This window comes from Taurulus bubalis (assembly GCF_910589615.1).
Source record: "Taurulus bubalis genome assembly, chromosome: 1".
In the NCBI taxonomy this organism is placed as follows: domain Eukaryota; kingdom Metazoa; phylum Chordata; class Actinopteri; order Perciformes; family Cottidae; genus Taurulus; species Taurulus bubalis.
The window spans coordinates 22011293-22032803 of NC_136589.1; the positions used below are offsets into that span (position 1 = coordinate 22011293).

The following is a 21511-nucleotide window of genomic DNA, read 5'->3' on the forward strand; positions in this document are numbered from 1 at the left end:
AATTACTTCTACAGTATGTCTGCTAAAAGTGATGATTATCAGATATTGCATTTAATACGCAACCTTTTCTGTTTTGGCCTTACTTGAGTATATTTGTATATACTTACGTGTAGTTTAGTATAGTTTTCTGCAATGCATTTAAATAATTTGCTGATATGTCGAAATCTGTAATAATATCGTATGTTTGAAGTTGCGCTTACCTGACAGAGAGCGAAGTGCCTTTGGTCACAATTTCTATAACATTTCATGCTCTTCTTTTTGAAAAAAATCGTAGGCTTTTATTGTGAAATAATAGGTAACCATGACAGATATGTCAAGGGGTCATGACGGCAGTGTGAATCATGCTGTGGATTTAAATACTATCTATATTTATATAATAACCTATTCAGTGATGTAGAATCATAATGTGTCCCTACTCTGTGACCTCACTGCTGCCTGTGGTTACAAGTTTGACCCCCTATTGGTGTTGCAGATCAGAGGTCCTTAATAAAGATTGTTAGTCAACCAAATATGGGGATGCATCATCAGAGAAATGGCATCCAGGTTGTCTATCACAAAAATAATTCTCCAAATTGGGGAGAGCCGAGTGCTGCTATGTGTTGCTCTCACCTTGTGAACAACAGACTAATAAGCTGGACTGGTCATGACGGGGGGCAAGGGAAGGCAGGAAGGTGTCTAACAATAGTCCTTTTTATTGTTTTCTTTTCCTTACCAGCAAAAGAAATGTTCATCTTACATTAAGCTGACTTGAGCTGACCTTTGAAGATAGTCAATTCTCAGTGACCTGGACTGGGGCTGGCTAACACATGGGCTTACAACCAACCCAATAATGATTGGCAGTGAGACAATTAAAACAATTAAAAACCATAAATGTAATTGATGGAGGTGTAAGATGTTGAATCATGCCCAAAACACGGTAACCTGATGCCCTAGATGGGTTGTTAAGATTGAAGCCGCAATACTGTGAGATTCCAGTTGCCTTACGTGTGGCGTGTCATTGGTAAACCAGTTTCCCTTGCCTATGTATACAGATAGATATGGATATAGTCGAGTGTCCTATTGGTAGTATGGTAGTAATCAGTATGATGCCCTCTTACTGAACATCTGTAGGAAAAAAAGATGTGGTTGAATTATTGCATCAGGGTTTTCTTGTGAAGTCATCACTAACAAGACGTAAAAAGTGTTAGAATTTTAAATAACTTAAATAATAATTTTATTTGAATTAGTTCGGCAGAGCCTTTCTTTTATTGCTATTGATTGTAGGAGTTGATGGTCACACAGAAGAGCCCCGAGTAGGTCTGTGAGGATGAGAAAGATATTTTAAAATATATTATATCACCCATTGATATATGAATGGACCATGTAGTTGTACTATAGATGAGTGGTACAATATTTGCCTCAATTTACGTAGATCATCCACGCTGCGTAACGCTGTATGAGGTTGAACAGCACAGCGGGCTCATGGAGGAAGGTGAACATCGCCATGCCTTCAATTTTATCAAACTTTGGCGGGTTCTGAGGGTATACAAAGTCTACAAAAGAACAATTATTTTACAGTCACACCAACCAAAGCCGAACCAAATGCCTCTCCAGTAATATGTACGTCAGCTAACATGTATCTACCTTTCCACGTTCAGTTTCGAAACTGATGATGGAAGCTTTTACTCAACCTCAGGGGGAGGAACGAAGCACTCTTCTTCATGTCAAATATACAGGTCTGGGCCTCCAGGCGCTCTTTGTCTGACTTCCTCAGAAAAGAAGCAGTGGCCCCAAACTCCTTCATGGTAGCGTCGCCCATCTTTCAACCTGTTACAGATTTACAAAGCTTTAGACATTATTTATGATCGTATTACTATGTACATAAAGCAGCATCATACATTCTGAATGGCTGTTCAACAGTGCTCACAACTTCCCATGCACTACATAAGCCATTAGCATACCACAAGTGAAATAAGGACAAGTAGATAGTACTACGGTCATGCCGATGAACGATGATGTCGTCCATCACTGATGGCTGACGATCATCAGCCACTGAGCCCAACATCATGCTTTAAAAGCCAACCAACAGCGATGTGGTTTGCGCTGGTGTTAATTGCATTTATTGCTTATTAAAAAGTAACAATGCTTATTTACCAAAGGTGCACAGGTTGAATTTGTGAGTGCAACAGAAGGTGGACTCTCGGGCTGTCGCAAGCAATTACGCAATAATAATGCCTCTTGTCGTAATCAATTGTTTTGGTCTTAGTCCATGAAGATTTCTTTTGTCAATTAGTTGTTTTGTTGTTTTATGCTAAATTACTTATTTTTAAGAAACGTATCAGCACATCTCTGGTATACACAATATCTTTTGTTTCTTGTTGTTCAAACAATCCATTTGTCTTCACATTAATATGTGAAGACAAACAACACGATCTGCTCTCTCTCCCGTGATTACTTTTGAGCGCCACAGCTGTTGCAGACTGAGCAATAAGGTGAGGCACACTGAGTTATCACTCATCACCGTTCTGGCCCGCAAGGTCGACTCCCTTTGTCCCGTGTTGTCGTCATGGCGTTGTTCCCTTTTCGTTGAGGCCTTGAGGACAAAGATAACCCTGTGAAATTCTTGTCTGGATTGGTTTCTCTCTGTTATTGAGGGCAGCGATAGAGTTGAAGTGCTGTCTCTGGTGTCATGATGGACAAGGGGTAACAGGTGTATGGCACTGAAGAATATACCTAGAAGCCGTCCTTTATTCTCCACCACTGGTTTCATTGTTATTCCATTAGGAGAGGTCATTATTAAATGGTGGTTGCTTGAATCCATGCAGTACATACAAATAGATTTCCGTGAATCTTTGTTTCATGGAATGTAGCCATCTGTCCACTCTCACCCCGTGTGAGACATTGTGAGAGTTGATCAGAGTGGGCTTTTCACATTGTGGAACTCACTCTCATTCCCAGCTGTCCAATTCCCTGCTGAAATCTTCTTCCGTTTCATGTCCCCTTCCTGGCTTTCATCTCCTTCTTTGGGCTCGGATTTGTAACCAGAATCCTCTAAGGTACTGCCGATAATGTTGGGGGCAAAACTCCTTGATAGAAAGAGCCAACGGTGTCACCTTGAGGCTATTGTCTCCTAATTAGCCTCAAAGTATTTCTAAGAAGCGCAGTTCCACGTGTTAAGCAGTTGGCACAGAGGAGGCGATACTGAAGCACAGAGGTAATGACGCTAACGGGTTGAGTCCTAAAGGGTCAGCAGGAGAATAAATCAAGCATTGGCTCATTTGTTAATGTTGTCCTGTGGATGACAAAGAATAACATTATGTTTTTTATGTCTTATCTTGTAATCTCTCTAGAAAAAAACCTAAATCCATGGAAGGACAGGGCCACGTGAGATCAAAGTCAGCCTGCAGTGCTCAACAAGCTGATTCACTTGGATCCATCTGATAGTGTCAGAACCCGAGCACCGGTCAGTCCTTGTGCTGCTGCTGGAGAATGAAGTATGGTAAGCCTGTCTTAGTTTCAGCTAAAAAGGTTGATTGTATGTATACAGAGCTGATTACATTTTTTTATAATTAGATACTTCTTTTATTTCTGCTTTTATTTAATATTGGATTTTGTTTAATTGTTATATTATTGTATTTGTTTGTATGTACTCATTCTGTTTCACTATATAAAAACATCTAGTTTATAATGATTGTAACACACAGTGTGACATTGTTTTACTGCATGTTGCATGATGCTGCTTGGTGATATGGTTTGAAATTATTCTATATCACAATGGATTTTTTATTTTTTATATTGACATATATCAATCAACGCACAAATGCTCTTGGTGTTTGTAGTCGCGCTAAAGTTGTAGAAACAAGTTGTTTTTAAGAGGCCATTTCACACTGCAATAAACACATCTTTCAGAATTTCAAGACATTTAATATTTAAAATCTGAACAACAAAGTGGGTCAAATACACAGGAAACACAGGAATACTACATCAGTGGTAAATCTTATTATCTCGTATTTTTTCTTCACAAAATATCTGAACTATGAAAACTTTATCAGAAATAATCTGAAGTGCACCGTGTGTGCTATTACTACACTTTCAGGCTTGCTCATGTTGCACAGGCTAACACGGTAGCGTGCCAGACAATTTTATTTTTGTTCATTGGGATTCTCTTGTTCTCCAGTGTTGTCTGGGTTAAGTAATTTTAAGACTGGGTTCAACCACTTTGGGTTTTTAAATGCCAATACAAAGTTGGTCTCCTTTAAACAGATATTTAACTGCTATATCATTATGTTTACAATCCATGTTTCCCCTATATGTAGGTTTATAATGGACAAGGGAGAAGAGACCACCATGAATAATATCCCACTGAAGCATATTCTTCGGAGGGGTCGCTGCTCTTTCCCTTTTTTTGAATTCTATTCACACATATATATATATATATATATATATAGATATATATATATATATATATATATATATATATATATATCTATATATATATATATATATCTATATATATATCTATATATATATATATATATATATATATAGATATATATATAGATATCTATATATATATATAGATATATATATCTATATATCTATATATAGATATATCTATAGATAGATATATATATATATATATATATATATATATATATATATATATATATATATATATCTATAGATATAGATATATATAGATATATAGATATATATATATATATATATATTTACAGTTTTATTGCTGTGGTCAGCAAAGGACCTTTACTAACCGATGTGTAATATATTCACATACAGCCAATATTGTTCCCCTACATTGTCAACCTGGTCATAATGTAGTCATAAATGTATGAAACTATAAGGATTCTCCAAAAACTCTCTGCACCAAAATAAAGTCAATTCAGATTGTCCACACAAGGTGGCAGGGGTGACCTTTAGGAACCCTAATCCATTTGTGACCCTTTCTAATGCAAACCCTTCTGATGTCTTCTGAAAGTAATTTACCAACTAGGTGGTAGTTGTCATGGGTGATGAAGTAAAAGCTGGTGAATTTAACACACACCTCTCCAGGTTAGCGTGGAGAATTATGCCTGATTGGAATGAATGAGGACTCTACACGTTCATTTGAATGCACTTTTTCTTTATTCTACAGAATTACTTTGAAGACAAAGGGGACCGCCGCACAGGAGATCCCACAGGTCTTAGGCGGCCGTCTGAGAGTTTCACTCCTCATCTAGCCCTTTCTGTGATGAAGAATGATAGGAGAGTAGACAAAGAGACACGGATTAGTGACAGCGGAGCAACGAGACCCAACCAGTGTTACCAAAGCTAACTTCAGGATGTTACAAGTTAGTGATTCTCCATGAATGAGGTTTATTTTACTGTCAGCTTTCCTTCACCACACGTTGGGTTGGACACAAGTAATTTGCAATGCTCAAGTATTAATGTGTGAATTGTGGGATTAGATGAATCTAAAGAATGTAGCACCGAATTAATTTGGAGGAGAGCTCAAATGTTTAAAAAAGAGACAAACTGGACTAGGCAATTATCTTTCGGGGTGTTATTGGACTAAAAAATTCCAAGGATCCTTTTAGCATATAGTCCAAGTGGTCTGAGAGAAAACTAACTCTGTTTTCAGGTTTTAGATGGGAGACCCAGTTTATTCAGAGTGGCTGGTCTACAAATGCATCAGAGAGTGAAAGTTTGAAACAAATTATTACTATTCATCTATATATATTATTTAGTTTATTAATACTTTATTATAGAGTTATTATTATAAAGAACATTAATGGTTAAGGCGCTAAGCCGTCTCCTAGGGAGGGGTCCTTTGTTGCGTGTTGTTCCCCATCTCTTTCTACTATCTATCTTCTCACTAAAAAAAAGCATAAAATGCTAAGAAGAATTAACTATTGTAATCTTGTTATACTTATAATTGGCTTTTAAGTTGTCATGTTGCCTTCTGTGTGACAAAAAAAAAACAGTACCACTAACCTATTCAATTTCGCTAATAAAACTAACTAAATATATAAAAAGAATAAAATTGATCTATACAAAAACTGGTTTGGTTTATTTACTCCTAATTAAAATGATGAACAGTTATATAATTACTGATATAAAGCTGAAAATGTATTACATTGAAATGGTGAATGGCTGATTGAACATTGGAGGCAGTCGAACAGCAGTGTATGTAGTGAAGAGAGGCTTTTCACCTTGGTGCCCACGTCACGGCTCTTGGCCCGCAGCTTGTTAACCTGAGACTCAGCGATGTCCGCTCGCTCCTCGGCCTCGTCCAGCTCATGCTGCAGTTTACGGAACTTGCCCAGGTTAGTATTGGCCTGCTCTTCCTGGAGGATTCAACAAAAATACAGGCCACAATATCCAATAACTGCAAGAAGCAATGAACCAGGGGCCACATAGTCTTCAGCTGAAAGGGTTAACACAGCTTCAACCAATTAGGTCTAAAACAAGTCAACGTGGAGGCTGAGATGTTTCCTACCGACAACTTAGAACAGCGGGTGTATTAATAGTATTTTAGCATCTACCAAATGGAATAAATTAAATAAGTATTTTTTAGACACAATTGGCAGAGGGAAGTAAATAAAGAATTAAGGAACGGTGTATAGATTGTGAGCACACAACATAAATAAAGGACAACTTTCCACAGCCCACACTTACAGCCTCCTCAGTCGCTCTCTTATAGGCTTTGACTTTCAGCTGCAGCTTGTCCACCAGATCCTGCAGACGCACCATATTCTTGCGGTCCTCTGTAGTCTGTATAAACAGAGGGAATAGGGAAGAGACTCTCAAGTTTGATAAGGAGAATATAGCGAATATTCAGAAATACAATTGTTGATCCATTCATAAAAAAGAAAGATCACCTGGTATGTGAGCTCTTTGATGCGTCTCTCATATTTACGCATTCCCTTCACAGCTTCACTGCTCTTCTTCTGCTCTGACTCCACCTCACCCTCCAGCTCCCTCACCTGAATAGCATCAGAAAAGGACTTATTGAGAATTCACTGGTACACAAGAATATATTTCAACATTTAACGCTGAGCTTTTTAACCATATATATATATATATTTATATATATGTATATATATATATTTATATATATATGATATATCCACAGTCCACTACCTGTCCATAATCAAACAGTGGAAAAAAAGTGAAGCAAACTAAAAACAAACATTTTCCTTTTTCCATTTGAAAGACTGGGATGATGATGTTGTCTGCTTGATACTAAAGCTTTATGAATATAACATTAATATTGGTCCATAGACTGTAGTGCACATAGTCACTGTACTTTCACCCATTGGTTTGTGGACTACAGTTTAGAAGTCTCTAGTGGGGCATGTTGAAAACACACTGTGAAAGGGTTAAAGTTCTCAGTTGAAAACCCAGAACACTTCCAGACTGGACAACGCCGTGGTAGCGACCTGTCAATCACAAATTAATCCCACTCTAAAGCATACTGCTTTATGAACTATTTTACCAAATTTGACTATTTACTCAATTTACTAAATTAACATCATGCTTTATTGAAGAACTAGAGATTGAGACCATAAACTCATGTTTACAATGTTTACTGAGGGAATAAATCAAGAGAGAAGTAGAGTAATTTTCTATAGACTTCTATACAACCAGAGGAGTCACCCCCTGATGGACATTAGAGAGAATGCAAGTTGAAGGCTCTCACGCATTGCTTCACTTTTCAGAACCGGAGGTTACCCTCTGTATTGGTTCACAATTGTACTTGCAGAAGTGTCTAATATTTGTAAATTGGCAAATTTCTCTTACCCTGGCCTCGAGCTTCTGCACCTGCTTCTTGCCTCCCTTCAAGGCGATCTGTTCAGCTTCATCCAGACGGTGCTGCAGGTCTTTGATGGTTTGCTCCATGTTCTTCTTCATGCGCTCCAGGTGAGCGCTGGTGTCCTGCTCTTTCTTCAGCTCCTCTGCCATCATGGCAGCGTCAGTAATGGCCTTCTTGGCCTTCTCTTCGGCATTTCTACACTCCTGCACCGCTTCCTCCACTTCAATTTGAAGTTGGGAAGCATCAACCTCAAGTTTCTTCTTCTGGTTTATAAGGCCAGTATTCTGAGATGTGAGATTTGAGAGATTGTTACTACAGTTAGAAAGAGTAATGCCTTTGATGTCTTTATAATGTCCAAGAAAACCATTCAGTCATATGTGGTTGGTACAATTTATTATTAGGCCTTACCTGTGAGTGCAGTAGCTGCACCCTTTCACTAACATCCAGCAGCTCTTGCTCAGCAAGTTTGCGACCTCTCTCTGTTTGCTCCAGAGCAGCCCTGAGCTCTTCCAGCTCAGCCTGAAGCAAGTTGTTACGCCTCTCAACCATGGCATTGTTCTCTTTGAGATCATCATTGGCCCGAACAGCCTCATCCAGCTGAATTTGGCAATCCTTTACGGGATGATATCAACCATGTGAATGTTTGGAATCAGTTTTAATTTTAAACTTAAGAAAGTGCGGCTTTCCTTTCCTAGTTTACCTTCAAATGTGCATGAACAGCCTTGAGTTGTTTCTGGGCCTCCGCTGCCTGCCTGTTGGATTGGCTCAGCTGGATCTCCATCTCATTCAGGTCTCCCTCCATCTTCTTCTTCAAACGGAGAGCCTCATTCCTGCTGCGACACTCAGCTTCAAGAGAGCTCTGCAGGGTGTCAATCGTCCTCTGCAGGTTCCTCTTGGTCTGCTCCATCTCCTCGTCTTTCTCAACGATCTTGCGTTCCATATCAGCTTTGATTTGATTGAATTCTAACTGGGCTCTCAGAATCTTCCCCTCCTCATGCTCCAGGGAGGCCTGGTGGACAGGGGGTACAGAGTTATACATTGCCGCAGACAGTTTTAACTCTAAAATGTTTAATTCAGAGGGCCTGTACCTCAGCTTCCTCAAGAGCAGACTGGATCTCACTTTTCTCCTGCTCCAGGTGTTTCCGTAATTTCTCCAGTTCATGGATGTTCTTCCCACTCTCACCAAGTTGCTCCGTGAGGTCGGAAATCTCCTCTGTTGAATGTTGAGCAGAGTGATTAAGATGGCTTTACAATTTAAGTAAATATGTCTGCAGAAACTCGGACGCAAACCCCGACAGTAGATCTTACCCTGTAAGTTCTTGTTCTCTCTCTTCATGGTCTCCAGATGATCCAGAGCCTCCTCATAAGAGTTCTTCAGTTTGAAGAGCTCAGTGCTCAGAGCCCGGGCCTCCTTCTGGGAGCTCTCCAGCTCACACTGGGACTCTTCGTATTTCTGCTTCCACTCAGACAGGACCTACAACGGATAGTAAGGTCAGCAATAAGTGTATATGCCAGATGGCAGGCTTGGGGATTTCGATTTTTGAGAAAAATGAGAAAAATGTGTCCCATTATTGAAAAAAGTACTCCAAGTTGGATGACACAAAGACTGCATTGGCAACAAATTACCCAGATGCAAATGAATGGGAAGACTGGTATTGGAGTCCCTCCTGCCTTGTAATTTGCATCTTTTACAGATAGCATAAAAGTTGAGTGCAAGTTGAAATTTGTGCAATGTTTTAGCCCGCTCGTCGAAAGTTAGACTTTGTCTAATTTTACACACTTTGGCTTTAATGACCCGTGTTAGGGTTGCATTGGCCAATGAACTTCAAAGGACAATTCAACCCCATCAAAGAAAATACATATTTTTGTCTTGCCCGTAGTGTTATTCATCAATCTAGCTTATTTTGGTGTAAATTGTCGAGTGTTGGAGATATTGGCCGTAAATATGTGGCACGACTGAAAATAGCAGTTTAAAAGGTCAAAGTAAAAACGATTTCCTGATTAGTTCTACAAAGGCTCAGAGGCTACGCCATTGATGATGTTGGTGCTCACAAACACTCAGCACTATTTCACCTTGTCAAAGTTTCTTTGCTTCTTGTCCAGAGCAGCAGCAGCAGCATTAGACCTCTCCACGTCCACCATGAGATCTTCAATCTCATTCTGCAGCCTATGTTTGGTCTTCTCCAGAGACGAACATTTAGCGTTTACTGCTTCAACAGCCTCCTCGGCATCCTGCAGACGCTGAGCCAGCTTCTTCCTTTAGAAATCAACCATTCAAATCGCTCAATCTTCCTGCAGTTGTGCTTGCTTAATACATTTGACTAAAAGCAACAAACATGACTGGCTGCTCAGTCGTCCAACAGACAAACTTTTTGTTCGTCTTACATTTTAGTAGGAACATAACACAAACAAAAAGCTGATCTGCTAGACGAAGTAAAAGGTCTCTTTAGGAATTACATTTTAAATCGTGAATTTGTATGTTAAACTGTCTTACTTGGCATCCTCCAGTTCCTCAGTTCTCTGGATGGCATCAGTTTCATACTTAGTTCTCCACTGAGCCACCTCAGAGTTGGCCTTGGACATGCCGCGCTGCAGTTCAGCCTTGGCCTCCTGCTCCTCCTCATACTGCTCCCTGAGCAAGTCACAGTCATGACGGGATGACTGCACTGCATGGGCCAGGGCACTTTTTGCCTGTCAAAACCAAATGGTATGAATGAGTAACACTGTAACACACTTCAGTTAGAAGTTAACATGCTGTGCACTGAAACTTCATTTCATTACCTTGGTCTCCTCTTCTAGTTGTCGCTTTAGGTCTTCAGCCTGTTGAGTGTAGGACATTTTCCCTCTAGTCAGTTGAGACACCAGGGATTCCTTCTCCTCCAGCTGCCTTGTGAGCTCACCTTGTATCGGCAAATGCAGAATCGTATTGTGAGTGTTCCCAACAAACCTTTTTTCAAAGATATTTTGTCTGGTTTTCTCTGAATTCGTGGAACCTTGAAAATAAAAGATTTTTACATGACAATTGTCAGCTGTATAAATGTACCATTTTCTGTTTGAAGTTTTGCTTTTTGCATGTTGAAGTCGTTGATGCAGCGTTGAGCCTCTTCAAACTTAGTTTTGTATTCACTCATCTGATCTTCCACAGTCCTGCATGTCTTCTCTAGATTTGTCTAAATTTAAGAAAGAAACATTTTTAATATTACCATTATAACCCAAATTATACCTGTACAATTTCCACATTAGCAAGAAATCTGTTAGGCCGACCTTTGTCTTCACAATATGTTCCATATTGGAGACCACATCATCCAGCTCCAGTCTGAGCTCACTCTTCTCCTTCTCCAGTTTCTGCTTGACTCTCTGCAGGTTGTCAATCTGCTCCCCCAGGTCGGCCACACTGTCTGCTTGTTTCTTCCTGAGTGTGGCGGCGGTGGCTTCATGGTGCAGAGTGGCCTCTTCGAGGTCTCTGCGGAGTTTCTGGAACTCGGACTCCCTCTTCTTGTTCATCTCAATCTGGACGGATGTTGCTCCACCGGCCTCCTCCAGCCTCTCACTGATCTCCTCCAGCTCTCTGGCCAGGTCTGATCTCTGCTTCTCCACCTTGGCTCGGGCAGCTCGCTCTGCCTCCAGCTCTTCCTCCAGCTCCTCAATGCGGGCCTGTAAATGCAGAACTATTTGGTCACTATTACCATCAAGGGTTTTACCAATTGGGGACCACTACACATCACGGCAATCAGCCATTACCTGGAGCTCCTTCAATTTCTTTTCAAGCTGAAGTGTTATGGCCTGCTCATCTTCTATTTTGTTGTTGAGCTGACTGACTTCAAAATCTTTCCTGTGAAGAAATAAAGTAGCTGGGATTAGAACAACTGGTCACTAGTTATGCTATCTGTACAGCTTTTGTGTCGTGTATGAGATCCAGGCATACTGTATATACAGAAGAATAATGTGCTTACTTTTTCAGACGCTCTTCAAGTTGCTGCTTGTCATTCTCCAGGTCCATTAAGCTCTCCTGGGTCAATTTCAAATCTCCCTCTAGTTTCCTCTTCGCTCTTTCCAGATCCATCCGAATCTTCTTCTCTTGTTCAAGGGAACCTTCAAGCTGGACAATACTATTGAAATAAGTCAAACTGTGCATCCCAATATGCAAGGAGCATATGGTATTACTGAACATTTTAAGGGCTGTACGGACAATACAGAGTTGAATACTTACATCATCCACTTGCTGCTCCAGCTTGGCCTTGGCCTTGGTCAGACTGTTGACTTTGTCTTCTTCACTCTGCAGATCATCCAGCGTTTGCTGATGAGCTTCCTGTAAGGCTTTCTTTTCCTTGGTCAACTTGGCAATGATGTCATCTAAAGCAGCCATCTCTTCGACCAGGTTCTTCACCTATGGCCAAAGGACAATTTCATCAAGGACTTCAATGCTGATGTTAGTTGGAGCACTTTACAGTAAGTAGTGTATGTCATACCTTGTTCTCGGTGGCGTGCTTCTCTTTCTCCACTTTAGCCAGAGTTAACTCCAAGTCATCAATGTCTTTCTTCAGCTCAGAGCACTCATCCTCCAGCTTCCTCTTCTTAGCAGTCAGCTCAGCATTCATCTCCTCCTCATCCTCCAGTCTCTCAGACAGCTCTTTGGCTTTTGCCTCCTGCTGAATCTTGTTCTTGATCAGCCCCTCACATCTTTCCTCAGCATCTGCAAGATTATCTTGCTCCTATATTGAAATGGGCATTACTTTGTTAACATACGGTAAGTTGCAATATACATGATGAATTAAGAAAATACAAATATATATATATATATATATATATATATATATATATATATATATATATATATATATACACGGTATATTATATATTCAAATTGTATATACCAATCATTCTCAAAGACTGGGTCAAAAACCCACAAGTGGATCGCCAATCAACAGATATAAATTTATATATACATTTATATATGTCGTACACCAGAGCCACAGAAGTCTCCACCAGATAGAAAAGGCCAAATGTTTTTTAGCTGGTTTACCAGGTAATGTAAGGTGATGTGGAAATGGCAGGAACCTTTATTTATGTACAAATTCACTCACAAATTATACATATGGTCTGTTATGAATTGGGCTGCGGTGGTTTGTCATTTTAAAAAGTTGGTCCCAAGAAACCTAAATGTTTGGGAAACACTGGTATACATCCAACAGTTCCCACTCCCAACTCCACAAATAAAAAAATAAAATTGACGTTTAACAAGAAGTAACATATTTAACTTATTGTTAACATGTTGAAGTCAATGGGACTACTAGTTAAAGAATACACGTTGAAAAATGACCATAATTGACAAATTGGGACTGAGATTGTCTTGCATATGCTGTATATTACCATTTTGATGTTAAGAATAATATCATTAGACTCACAGCCTGGACATGGAGCTGCAGATCGTTCTTCTCTTGAAGAAGAGAGACCATTTTCTCCTCTAGTTCCTTTCTACGAGTTTCAGATTTAGCGTAAGCCTCTTTCAGCTTCAGGAATTCTTCCTTCATGTTGGCCATCTCCTTTTCTGATTCAGCAGATCTCAACAGAGGTTTGATCTTGAAGAAGAGCTTCATCCAAGGCCAATTCTTGACCCCCATGAAGGCACGGATGTTCCACTGGATCACATATAGTGCATCTCTGTCAAAAGATAAACACAAGTTACTACTACCACCTGCACAAAACTAAATCTCTAGGGATGATCGTTTACATTGTCTTGGTTTTAATTAATTTTTAAGTTCCTGTTTTCTCTTACCTCCTCTCAAAGATCTTGTTGAATTCCACTCTTGCCAAGAGGCCTCTTGCTCTAGCCTGGATTCCAGTGATGATGAGTGACAAGCGGTCGTCCCTCATCTCCTCCAGTAGCCCAAGAAGACCAGCCTTGAAGAATACCTTTACGAGCATGTAAACATATTTTCCTCTTAGAAATTCAAAATTCAACTGAAATGGTCCCTTGGTCAATGCAACACACTTGTGGATTGTGCTGCTACATTCCTATTTGGGTGTAACCAGTAGATTATGGTGGCAAATATTATATAATATAAGAAAACATTTAATAACTGGCATTATTCAGGTGGTGTCATAGAAATGGGCATCCCCATTCAAATCAATGTAGCAGGATGGTCACTGGTTACAGTCAATGAGCTGGACAGTGGGCTGGTTGCCAGTGGTAGCCACATATTGCATTTACCATCATTCTGTGGTTTATTATATCTTAAAATGTTTTAACAGATGTCCCTTGGACTTTTCTCTTTTATTAATTACCTTTGTGTGTCCAAACTTGTACTGACTGTGATCAATGTCCAGAGACCCAAGAAGTTTCTCAGCTCCCTTCCTGCTGTCAATGAACTGGCCATCAGGGATGGCAGCAGGATTCAGGATGCGATATCTGGAAAATGAAAAAGTAAAAATAGATTTACAAAATTACATTTACACTTTATTTTGGAATTATAAAGAATTGGACAAAGCATTTCAGAAGAATAAGAATCAGGTGTATTGCCAAGGCCGTTTTCAAATACAATAGACATATTAAGAGGAAATGACAGGAAAATATTGCAAAAAGTTGAGAAACATCAATTTAAAATGGAAACATCTAAACAGAAATATGAAGACAAAATAATACCTCTGTTTGAAGTCTCCATAGAGGATCCTGTTGGGGAAGCCCTTCCTGCAGATCCTGATGCCTTCCAGCACACCATTACAGCGCAGCTGGTGCATCACCAGAGGGTTCTCCATGGCCCCAGGAGTCTTGGTCTCATTGGGGATGATGCAGCGGACAAAGTGAGGGTGAGTAGACCTCAAGTTGGTCATCAGCTTGTGCAGGTTCTCCTGTGGAAGTCATTCAATCGTATGCTTAACACCCAGTCTATATGATTATTAGGATACACATCTCTAAGTCATCAATGTAGAATTAAGTCTCAGTCATTGATTTATATATAAAGTAGCCATTGACACACATGTTGTAGCAGAGAGGGAAAATTAAGAGCACAGAACAGCCCTTTTCGCCCCCTTGACAGGAAAAGGGGTGGAGCCAAAAAGACAATAAAGGATCACACCTGTGGGGGGGGGGGGGGGAGAAACAATCAATTAACCAAACAGCGCCTGGAGATCAGAGAGAGAGGAGTGAGAGTGGATACAAGGAGAAGCTAAGTACGCTATTCAGTTTTTGGTCACTTTTAGGCTCAAAGACAGTGGTAGCAGATATCCACTGGAGCAACTAGAAGTAAGAGAACCGACTGAGTGGATTAATGGTGCGTCCAACAAAAGAGTGAGGTGTTTGGATCCCAAAACCAGACGGGGACAGGAGAACCATTGGAAGCAAGGACCTGACCCTGTGGGAGGTTACTGGATTTCCTTTCCTGCTTTTGGACCACCAAGATAAGTCCCTTCACCTCCCCCTCTCCGGGCTTGTCCTCTCTGTTCCCCAAACACACCCACACACACACACACACACACACACACACACACACACACACACACACACACACACACACCATACCCAGAACGGGACTTAAATGAACTAAGACATTCACACCTTCCTGCCCATGCACACACCCCTTTGACCCCCTCTTATTTAGCTGTTCGCTGGAGTGTATCTTTTATTTAAATAACTTGTGCATGTATCTTTTATTTAACTAACTTGTGCAGAGACATTTACGTGCTATCTTCGGACTCTATTTGAGTCTCTCTTTTTGTTTATTGTTGATGTACCTGGTGTCTAAAACCTAATTTGTTTGGATTTTGACCTGTTGTATTCAAGACATGGAGAGCAGTAAAAGGTGAATGAAAATGTGTTTGGTTTGGGTATTCTGTAAATATTGATCCTTTTGTAGCGGGGTTAGCAAGCTAGCAGGTAAACCCTCTAACTATTTCAGGTAGCTTCCATTTTAAATGACAGGGTAGAAGGTGCCATATTACCTTACTCACCTGTCTCACCTGTCTGGCGCCCAACGCCTACCTGTAACAGTTGACGAGAAACCTACGCTACAATGTATATGTTTTTACTTACCCTGTGCAAGGCAGACACGGTTTGGAAGGATGAACCCTTTTTCTTGCTTCCTTTCCCTTTTGCGCCATCCCCTAATGAACCAGTATACACCTCATTAGATTGCATTAACAGATACTGGCAGAAGTTATTCAATCTTGCAGTTCTTATTGTGACAAATGCAGTACATTCAGTGTAGTCCTACCATCAGATGCAGAATAATTTATGAAGAGGAAAGATAACAGCTTGAGATTAGACTTCTGGTAGAGTCCTACAACGGTCTCATTCAGAGGATCCTTGTTCTTCACCAGCCAGTTGTTGATGTTATAGTCAACAGTTCCAGCATAGTGCATCAGAGCAAAATGGGCCTCTGGTTTTCCTTTGACAACTCTGGGCTTCTGGAAGTTGGCAGATTTCCCCAGATGGTTGTCATAGAGCTTTGCTTTAAAGGTGGCATCAGAGGCTTTGGGGAACATGCACTCCTCTTCAAGGATGGACATGATACCCATGGGCTGAAGAGATTAAAAACACAAGTGGTTTGAAGACAATAAATCAATCAATCAATCTTCATGTATGTCTGAACATGTAATAGCCCAGCCTCTCACCTTTTCAATCAGGTCAATACAGGCCTGCAAGTCCATACCAAAATCTATGAAAGTCCATTCAATGCCCTCTTTCTTGTACTCTTCCTGCTCCAGCACAAACATGTGGTGGTTGAAAAACTGTTGCAGCTTTTCATTGGTGAAGTTGATGCACATCTGCTCAAAGGTGTTGAACTGCAATGACAATCGATAGTAAGCAGAAATTAACTCAGGCATGGACATGTTTAGTAGTCATTTTCATACTAATATCTTTGTTACCTGCATTCAATTAAAAACGATTGAGTTTATTTAAATACATTTGCCTGAATAATATATATTTTATCGACATTAATAGAAGAAGCTCACTTCAAAGATCTCAAATCCGGCAATGTCCAGTACACCAATGAAGTACTGGCGGGGCTGCCTGGTGTCCAGGGATTGGTTGATCCTCACCACCATCCACAGGAACATCTTCTCATACACTGACTTAGACAATGCGCCAACAGCATAGTACACCTAAAGAAAAATCCAACTTTTAAAAGTTACAGTAAATAGCCCTTGTTTTGCAGTCAGTGTTTCTTTCTATATCTGTTGTACTTAAGGAACACCCTACATGCCTACAATACGTTTCATTATTACCTGCTGGACATTTTGTCCCTTGGTGACCCACTCGTTTCCTACTTTGACTCTTGGGTGACAGAGACCTTTGATGAGGTCGGCAGAGTTCAGGCCCATCAGATATGCGACTTTGTCAATAGCTGGGGAAATGCATAATTTCTTAATAAACTCATTACATTCAGATTAAATGTTTAATTTCCCTGATCGGAGAACGTCTCTCACCTTCAGTGCTATCGGACTCCGCCTGCTCTTCTCGCTGCTTGTTCTTGAACTTCATGTTGCCGTGATGCATGATGGCACCAGTCAGCTTGTAAATGCCGTTCTTCTCTTCTTGAGTGAAGCCCAGCACGTCAAAGGCATCCTGTGGAAGAGCACAGGATAACCTATCAACATTTGTGCTAGTTTTGGCATCCTAAATTGGGAAGAGGGACATTATATTTAATGTCATTTACTTTTTTTGCATTGTGTCAGGGTACACAGGAGAGATCCGAGGGATAAGATAGCATGTGCCCTCTGAGCCACCATGATCCCACGTTATAACCATAGCTGGAATCTAATCCAGTCTATTCAAATCATTTGGCTAGTGACACAGTATTACCGGGTTATAAGTGACATCAAGTTTCACAATCCTATATCAACAGTGAGATGCAAAATAACATGCAGGAAGCCAGAGCGGGTTAACACTGTTGGCTTGGTCTGCAATGTGGCTGTAGTGTGTGCTGTTAGCACGGTTATATATATATATATATATATATATATATATATATATATATATATATATATATATATATATATATATATATATATATATAGCGCCTTTAACACAGCATGTGTTAATGATTACCAAATGATTTAACTTTTTTTTTTATTTAACTTTTTAGAAATCATTTGTAAAACATCTACTGAATAAACATTATAGAACAGATACCTGTAACATTTTGTTACTGGTTATTAATTAGGTTAATAAACAATCTACTCACATTATTTGGATGATTATCATACAGTTGCAACTGATAATTTTAATACTGTTTTAAATGGCAAATAAATATATTTATAGATGTTTTACAAATAATTACTTAAAGATCTAAAAAATAATGCTATAATCATTAACAAATACTTAATATAGTATATCAAATGTTATCATATGTGCAAAAATAAACTGTAATAAATTGTTTACTAATGTAATCACATTTTTCATATTACACAAACTAATGATAAAAATAACATTTTAGCATTAAAAATAAATAAACATGGTTCATAAACATGCCATTGTTTGTTGACAGTTATATATCAATGAACTTAAGTTGAATTAATCAATTGACCATTTATTATGACTTTTTGGTGTGAGTGGCCAGCTCCAAGACTAGGCATCCCGGTTCATCCCTACTCACATCAGTGGCCATCAACTCATCGGAGTCATTGATGGAGGCTACTGTCGTCTCTCCTTGGGAGATGAAGGCGTAGTCATAGGGGTTGTTGGTGATGAGCAACATTTCTGAGAGACAACACAGAAATATTAGGTTCTGTAGCAACATCACCACCGGTAGTTGTTACTGGCCACAGATCAGTTGTTTTTCATTTACCGAGCAGCTCAGGTTTCTTCTGAGACAGAATCTGGTAGAAGATGTGGTAATCTCTCTCATTCTTAAGCTGAAAGGTGACACGGGACTTTTCCAGCAGATCTGTAAAGACATTTGCATTATGTAAGTGGATGATCATTGTGAACATGTGAACGGACAAAATGAAAAGCATCGAGAAAAGACTGCTTACAGGTCTCAATGTCAGCTGAGGCCAGCTTTCCACTGGCTGCAAAGTGGATTCGGATGAATTTGCCCTAAGAATTTTGACAATGAAAATATGTTAAAATACCATTGGCACAAAAGGGTATTTCAGTACAGACGGACACTTACAAATCTAGAAGAGTTGTCATTCCTGATGGTCTTGGCATTCCCAAAGGCCTCCAGAGCAGGGTTAGCCTGAATGATTTGATCCTCCAGGGTACCCTAAAATAATTGAGGAGTGCAACATTCATTTAAATTGGTAAAAATCTAAAGAAAATCATGCGCTGTGTCGGTAAATGTTTCAGCATTATAACCTTTTTGTCAGAGCCAGCGTCCTTCTTTCCACCTCCAGCAGCAATGCTGGCAAAGTACTGGATGACTCTCTTGGTGTTGACAGTTTTCCCAGCACCAGATTCTCCACTGAAGGCGCAAATGGTTTTGATGAATTGACAAGACACAGTGTGTCATCTCCAAATTGTCAGGTTTTTTAATGAAAGAATGGCAACGCGTTCTCAGTCCAACTCGTCAAATACTGATGCATTAGCATAATTTTCTAACACACTGGGTAGCCAAAGTGCAAACAAAATGCTAACAAAAACAGCTGCTTAGGTTTAGGCAACAAAAACACTGAATTACATTCAGGAAAAACATCATGGTTGGGCTTAAAATAAGTACTAAAACTTAGTTGAGGCAACACAACCACTTACAATAAGTACGTAAACTAAGTCAAACATAAACAACGTGACATAAGTACAGAGAACTCGTCGCTAAAATAACTTCAAAACAACGCTTTAGGACAAGAACTTTCTAACACCGTTTTTTTCTGTCAATGTCCTACAGCCTAACACTCCAGGTCTAATAATGACGTGGGTGGGTTTACGTTGTAGTTACTGACATACAGATGGTAAAAGGGGCCTTGTGTGTCGATATCAGATACAGAAGGATGTGTCAAAGCGTCCCTGATTATTCTTTAGCTATTTCGTTTCTCACCATTAAATCTACAATTTCATGTTGACGTTCATATCCAGGTGCTCTAGTCCCCTGTAGCATCAACGTGTTCACTGATAACGTACCACTTAAAATAACAACATGCATTACCGGGAGTAACTGGAGCATAGCAGCAAAAACTCACAAAACAAACAATATTTCTCACAGCAAAATTTCATTCTCAACACGACAACACGACTTACGTGATGAGAATTGACTGATTTTCTCTGTCTGGAAAAGAGAAGAAAGGATCACTGGAGGATTCTAGAATTCACCCCCCTGTGAACGTTACGATAGCTGAAGGGGAATTACCAGTTAGCATGTACTGGTAGGCATTGTCCGAGATGGAGAAGATGTGAGGGGGAGCTTCGGTCCTCTTCTTTCCTCTGTAGGCAACAACCACCTCTTGGTTGTAGACCGGCAGCCCCTTGTAGGGGTTGATGGTCACACAGAAGAGCCCCGAGTAGGTCTGTGAGAATGAAACAGTGGAAGCAAGCATTTTTTCACGATGCTATTTCACTGTAGTTCTACTGTGGGTGAGGGATACAGTCTTTGCCTCAACTCACATAGATCATCCACGCTGCGTAACGCTCTTTGAGGTTAAACAGCACAGCGGGCTCATGGAGGAAGGTGAACATCGCCATGTCTTCAATTTTATCAAACTTGGGTGGGTTCTGAGGGTGTACATCGCACTCCTTCACTGTGACAGTCTGTAAATGGAAACAGTGAACATTAATGTGCTGTTTTGAATCCTGCGGAGTTCAAAGGTTGTGAAAGCATCCTCCTCTTGTTTCCCTGCTATGATTTAACTAAAGGACAAAAGGAACTGAATCATCCCTTGCATTGTACCACTGTGTCTACATTATGAAAGGAGTTGCATCCAGCTCACTGACCTTCCCCTTCTCAGTGTTAGCAGTGACTTTGTCCCCCTCCCGGCTGGTGATGGAAGCCTTCACGTACTCCTCGTCCACATCAGGAACGAAGCACTCCTTCTTCATGTCGAAGGGACGGGTTTGGGCCTCCAGACGCTCCTTGTCTGACTTCCTCAGGTACGGGGCTGCTGCCCCGAAGTCTCTCATGGCAGTGTCACCCATTTTTCACCTTGTCTTCAGAAGAAAACAAATATTTTATCTAAAGGCAACTGCAGAATAAAAAGAAACCATATGCCAAAAGGGTTTTCATTTGCTAATGTATCACATATTGGTGTTATATTGTATTTCTTCTCTCCATGTCATGAAATTCAGTTTTTAAATCAAACACATTTTCATTTGTCAGATGCTCTTACCTTAACCTTGTCCCTACCGAGGAGACTGAGGTGTACTGGTCCTGAGGAAGTAGAAAAGGGAAACTGATGAGACCAGCCTGAAGTCCACACCAACACAGGTAACGCTCAGAGTGATTTGTGAGCCATTGTCCCCGCACCTTACCTTGAGATAGAATGGTGACCTGTTGGGGGTTTCACCACGAGTTCCCCTTATAAACAAAACCTCTCCGCCAAATATGGAGGAGCGTTCAGGGTCCAGGAATGTTATTGTGTCTGTGTGGTGCTGGGGAGGGGAGGGGGTTAATGAGTGACACAGAGCAATAAAGAAATCAGCGGGTCAGAGTGTTATCAGCGATGGGGTCTCCTGACGAGACCATATTAGGAGGTTCATGCGAAGCAGCGATTAATCATAGGTATCCTCAAGCAGCCAGGGGACCACAACTCACTCTGGAAATAGACACAGGGAGGAATTCCTTTGTCATC

The 21511-nt window shown here is 40.2% G+C and overlaps 1 protein-coding gene across 1 annotated transcript; it reads right to left on the reverse strand.

The window, feature by feature from the left end:
- Window positions 1-5102: 5102 nt before the first annotated feature.
- LOC306736811 (myosin-7-like) lies at window positions 5103-20870 on the reverse strand. Its single transcript, XM_079218488.1, has 37 exons — window positions 20658-20870; window positions 20331-20474; window positions 20077-20233; window positions 19968-19995; window positions 19092-19197; window positions 18907-18999; window positions 18767-18830; window positions 18580-18678; window positions 18388-18491; window positions 17219-17357; window positions 17018-17136; window positions 16745-16894; window positions 16403-16573; window positions 16003-16309; window positions 15822-15892; window positions 14436-14641; window positions 14078-14201; window positions 13569-13705; window positions 13198-13453; window positions 12262-12504; window positions 12003-12179; window positions 11746-11891; window positions 11534-11624; window positions 11057-11446; window positions 10836-10962; window positions 10574-10692; window positions 10287-10483; window positions 9866-10049; window positions 9101-9266; window positions 8881-9005; window positions 8493-8801; window positions 8201-8404; window positions 7780-8076; window positions 6858-6962; window positions 6655-6750; window positions 6189-6323; window positions 5103-5222 (listed from the first exon to the last, which is right to left on the reverse strand). Exons 1-37 carry the CDS (start codon window positions 20856-20858, stop codon window positions 5202-5204), a joined length of 5808 nt encoding a protein of 1935 aa, XP_079074614.1. The 5' UTR covers window positions 20859-20870; the 3' UTR covers window positions 5103-5201.
- Between the last annotated feature and the right edge of the window lie 641 nt (window positions 20871-21511).

Excerpts from the sequence above, each read along its gene's own strand:
- LOC306736811 (XM_079218488.1), bottom strand. The coding sequence starts at position 20,858 with ATGGGTGACACTGCCATGAGAGACTTCGGGGCAGCAGCCCCGTACCTG. Across the intron at positions 16,574-16,744 it reads CCGGATTTGAGATCTTTGAA|TTCAACACCTTTGAGCAGAT; the intron begins GTGAGCTTCTTC and ends TTGTCATTGCAG. Across the intron at positions 16,310-16,402 it reads GTATTGACCTGATTGAAAAG|CCCATGGGTATCATGTCCAT; the intron begins GTGAGAGGCTGG and ends TAATCTCTTCAG.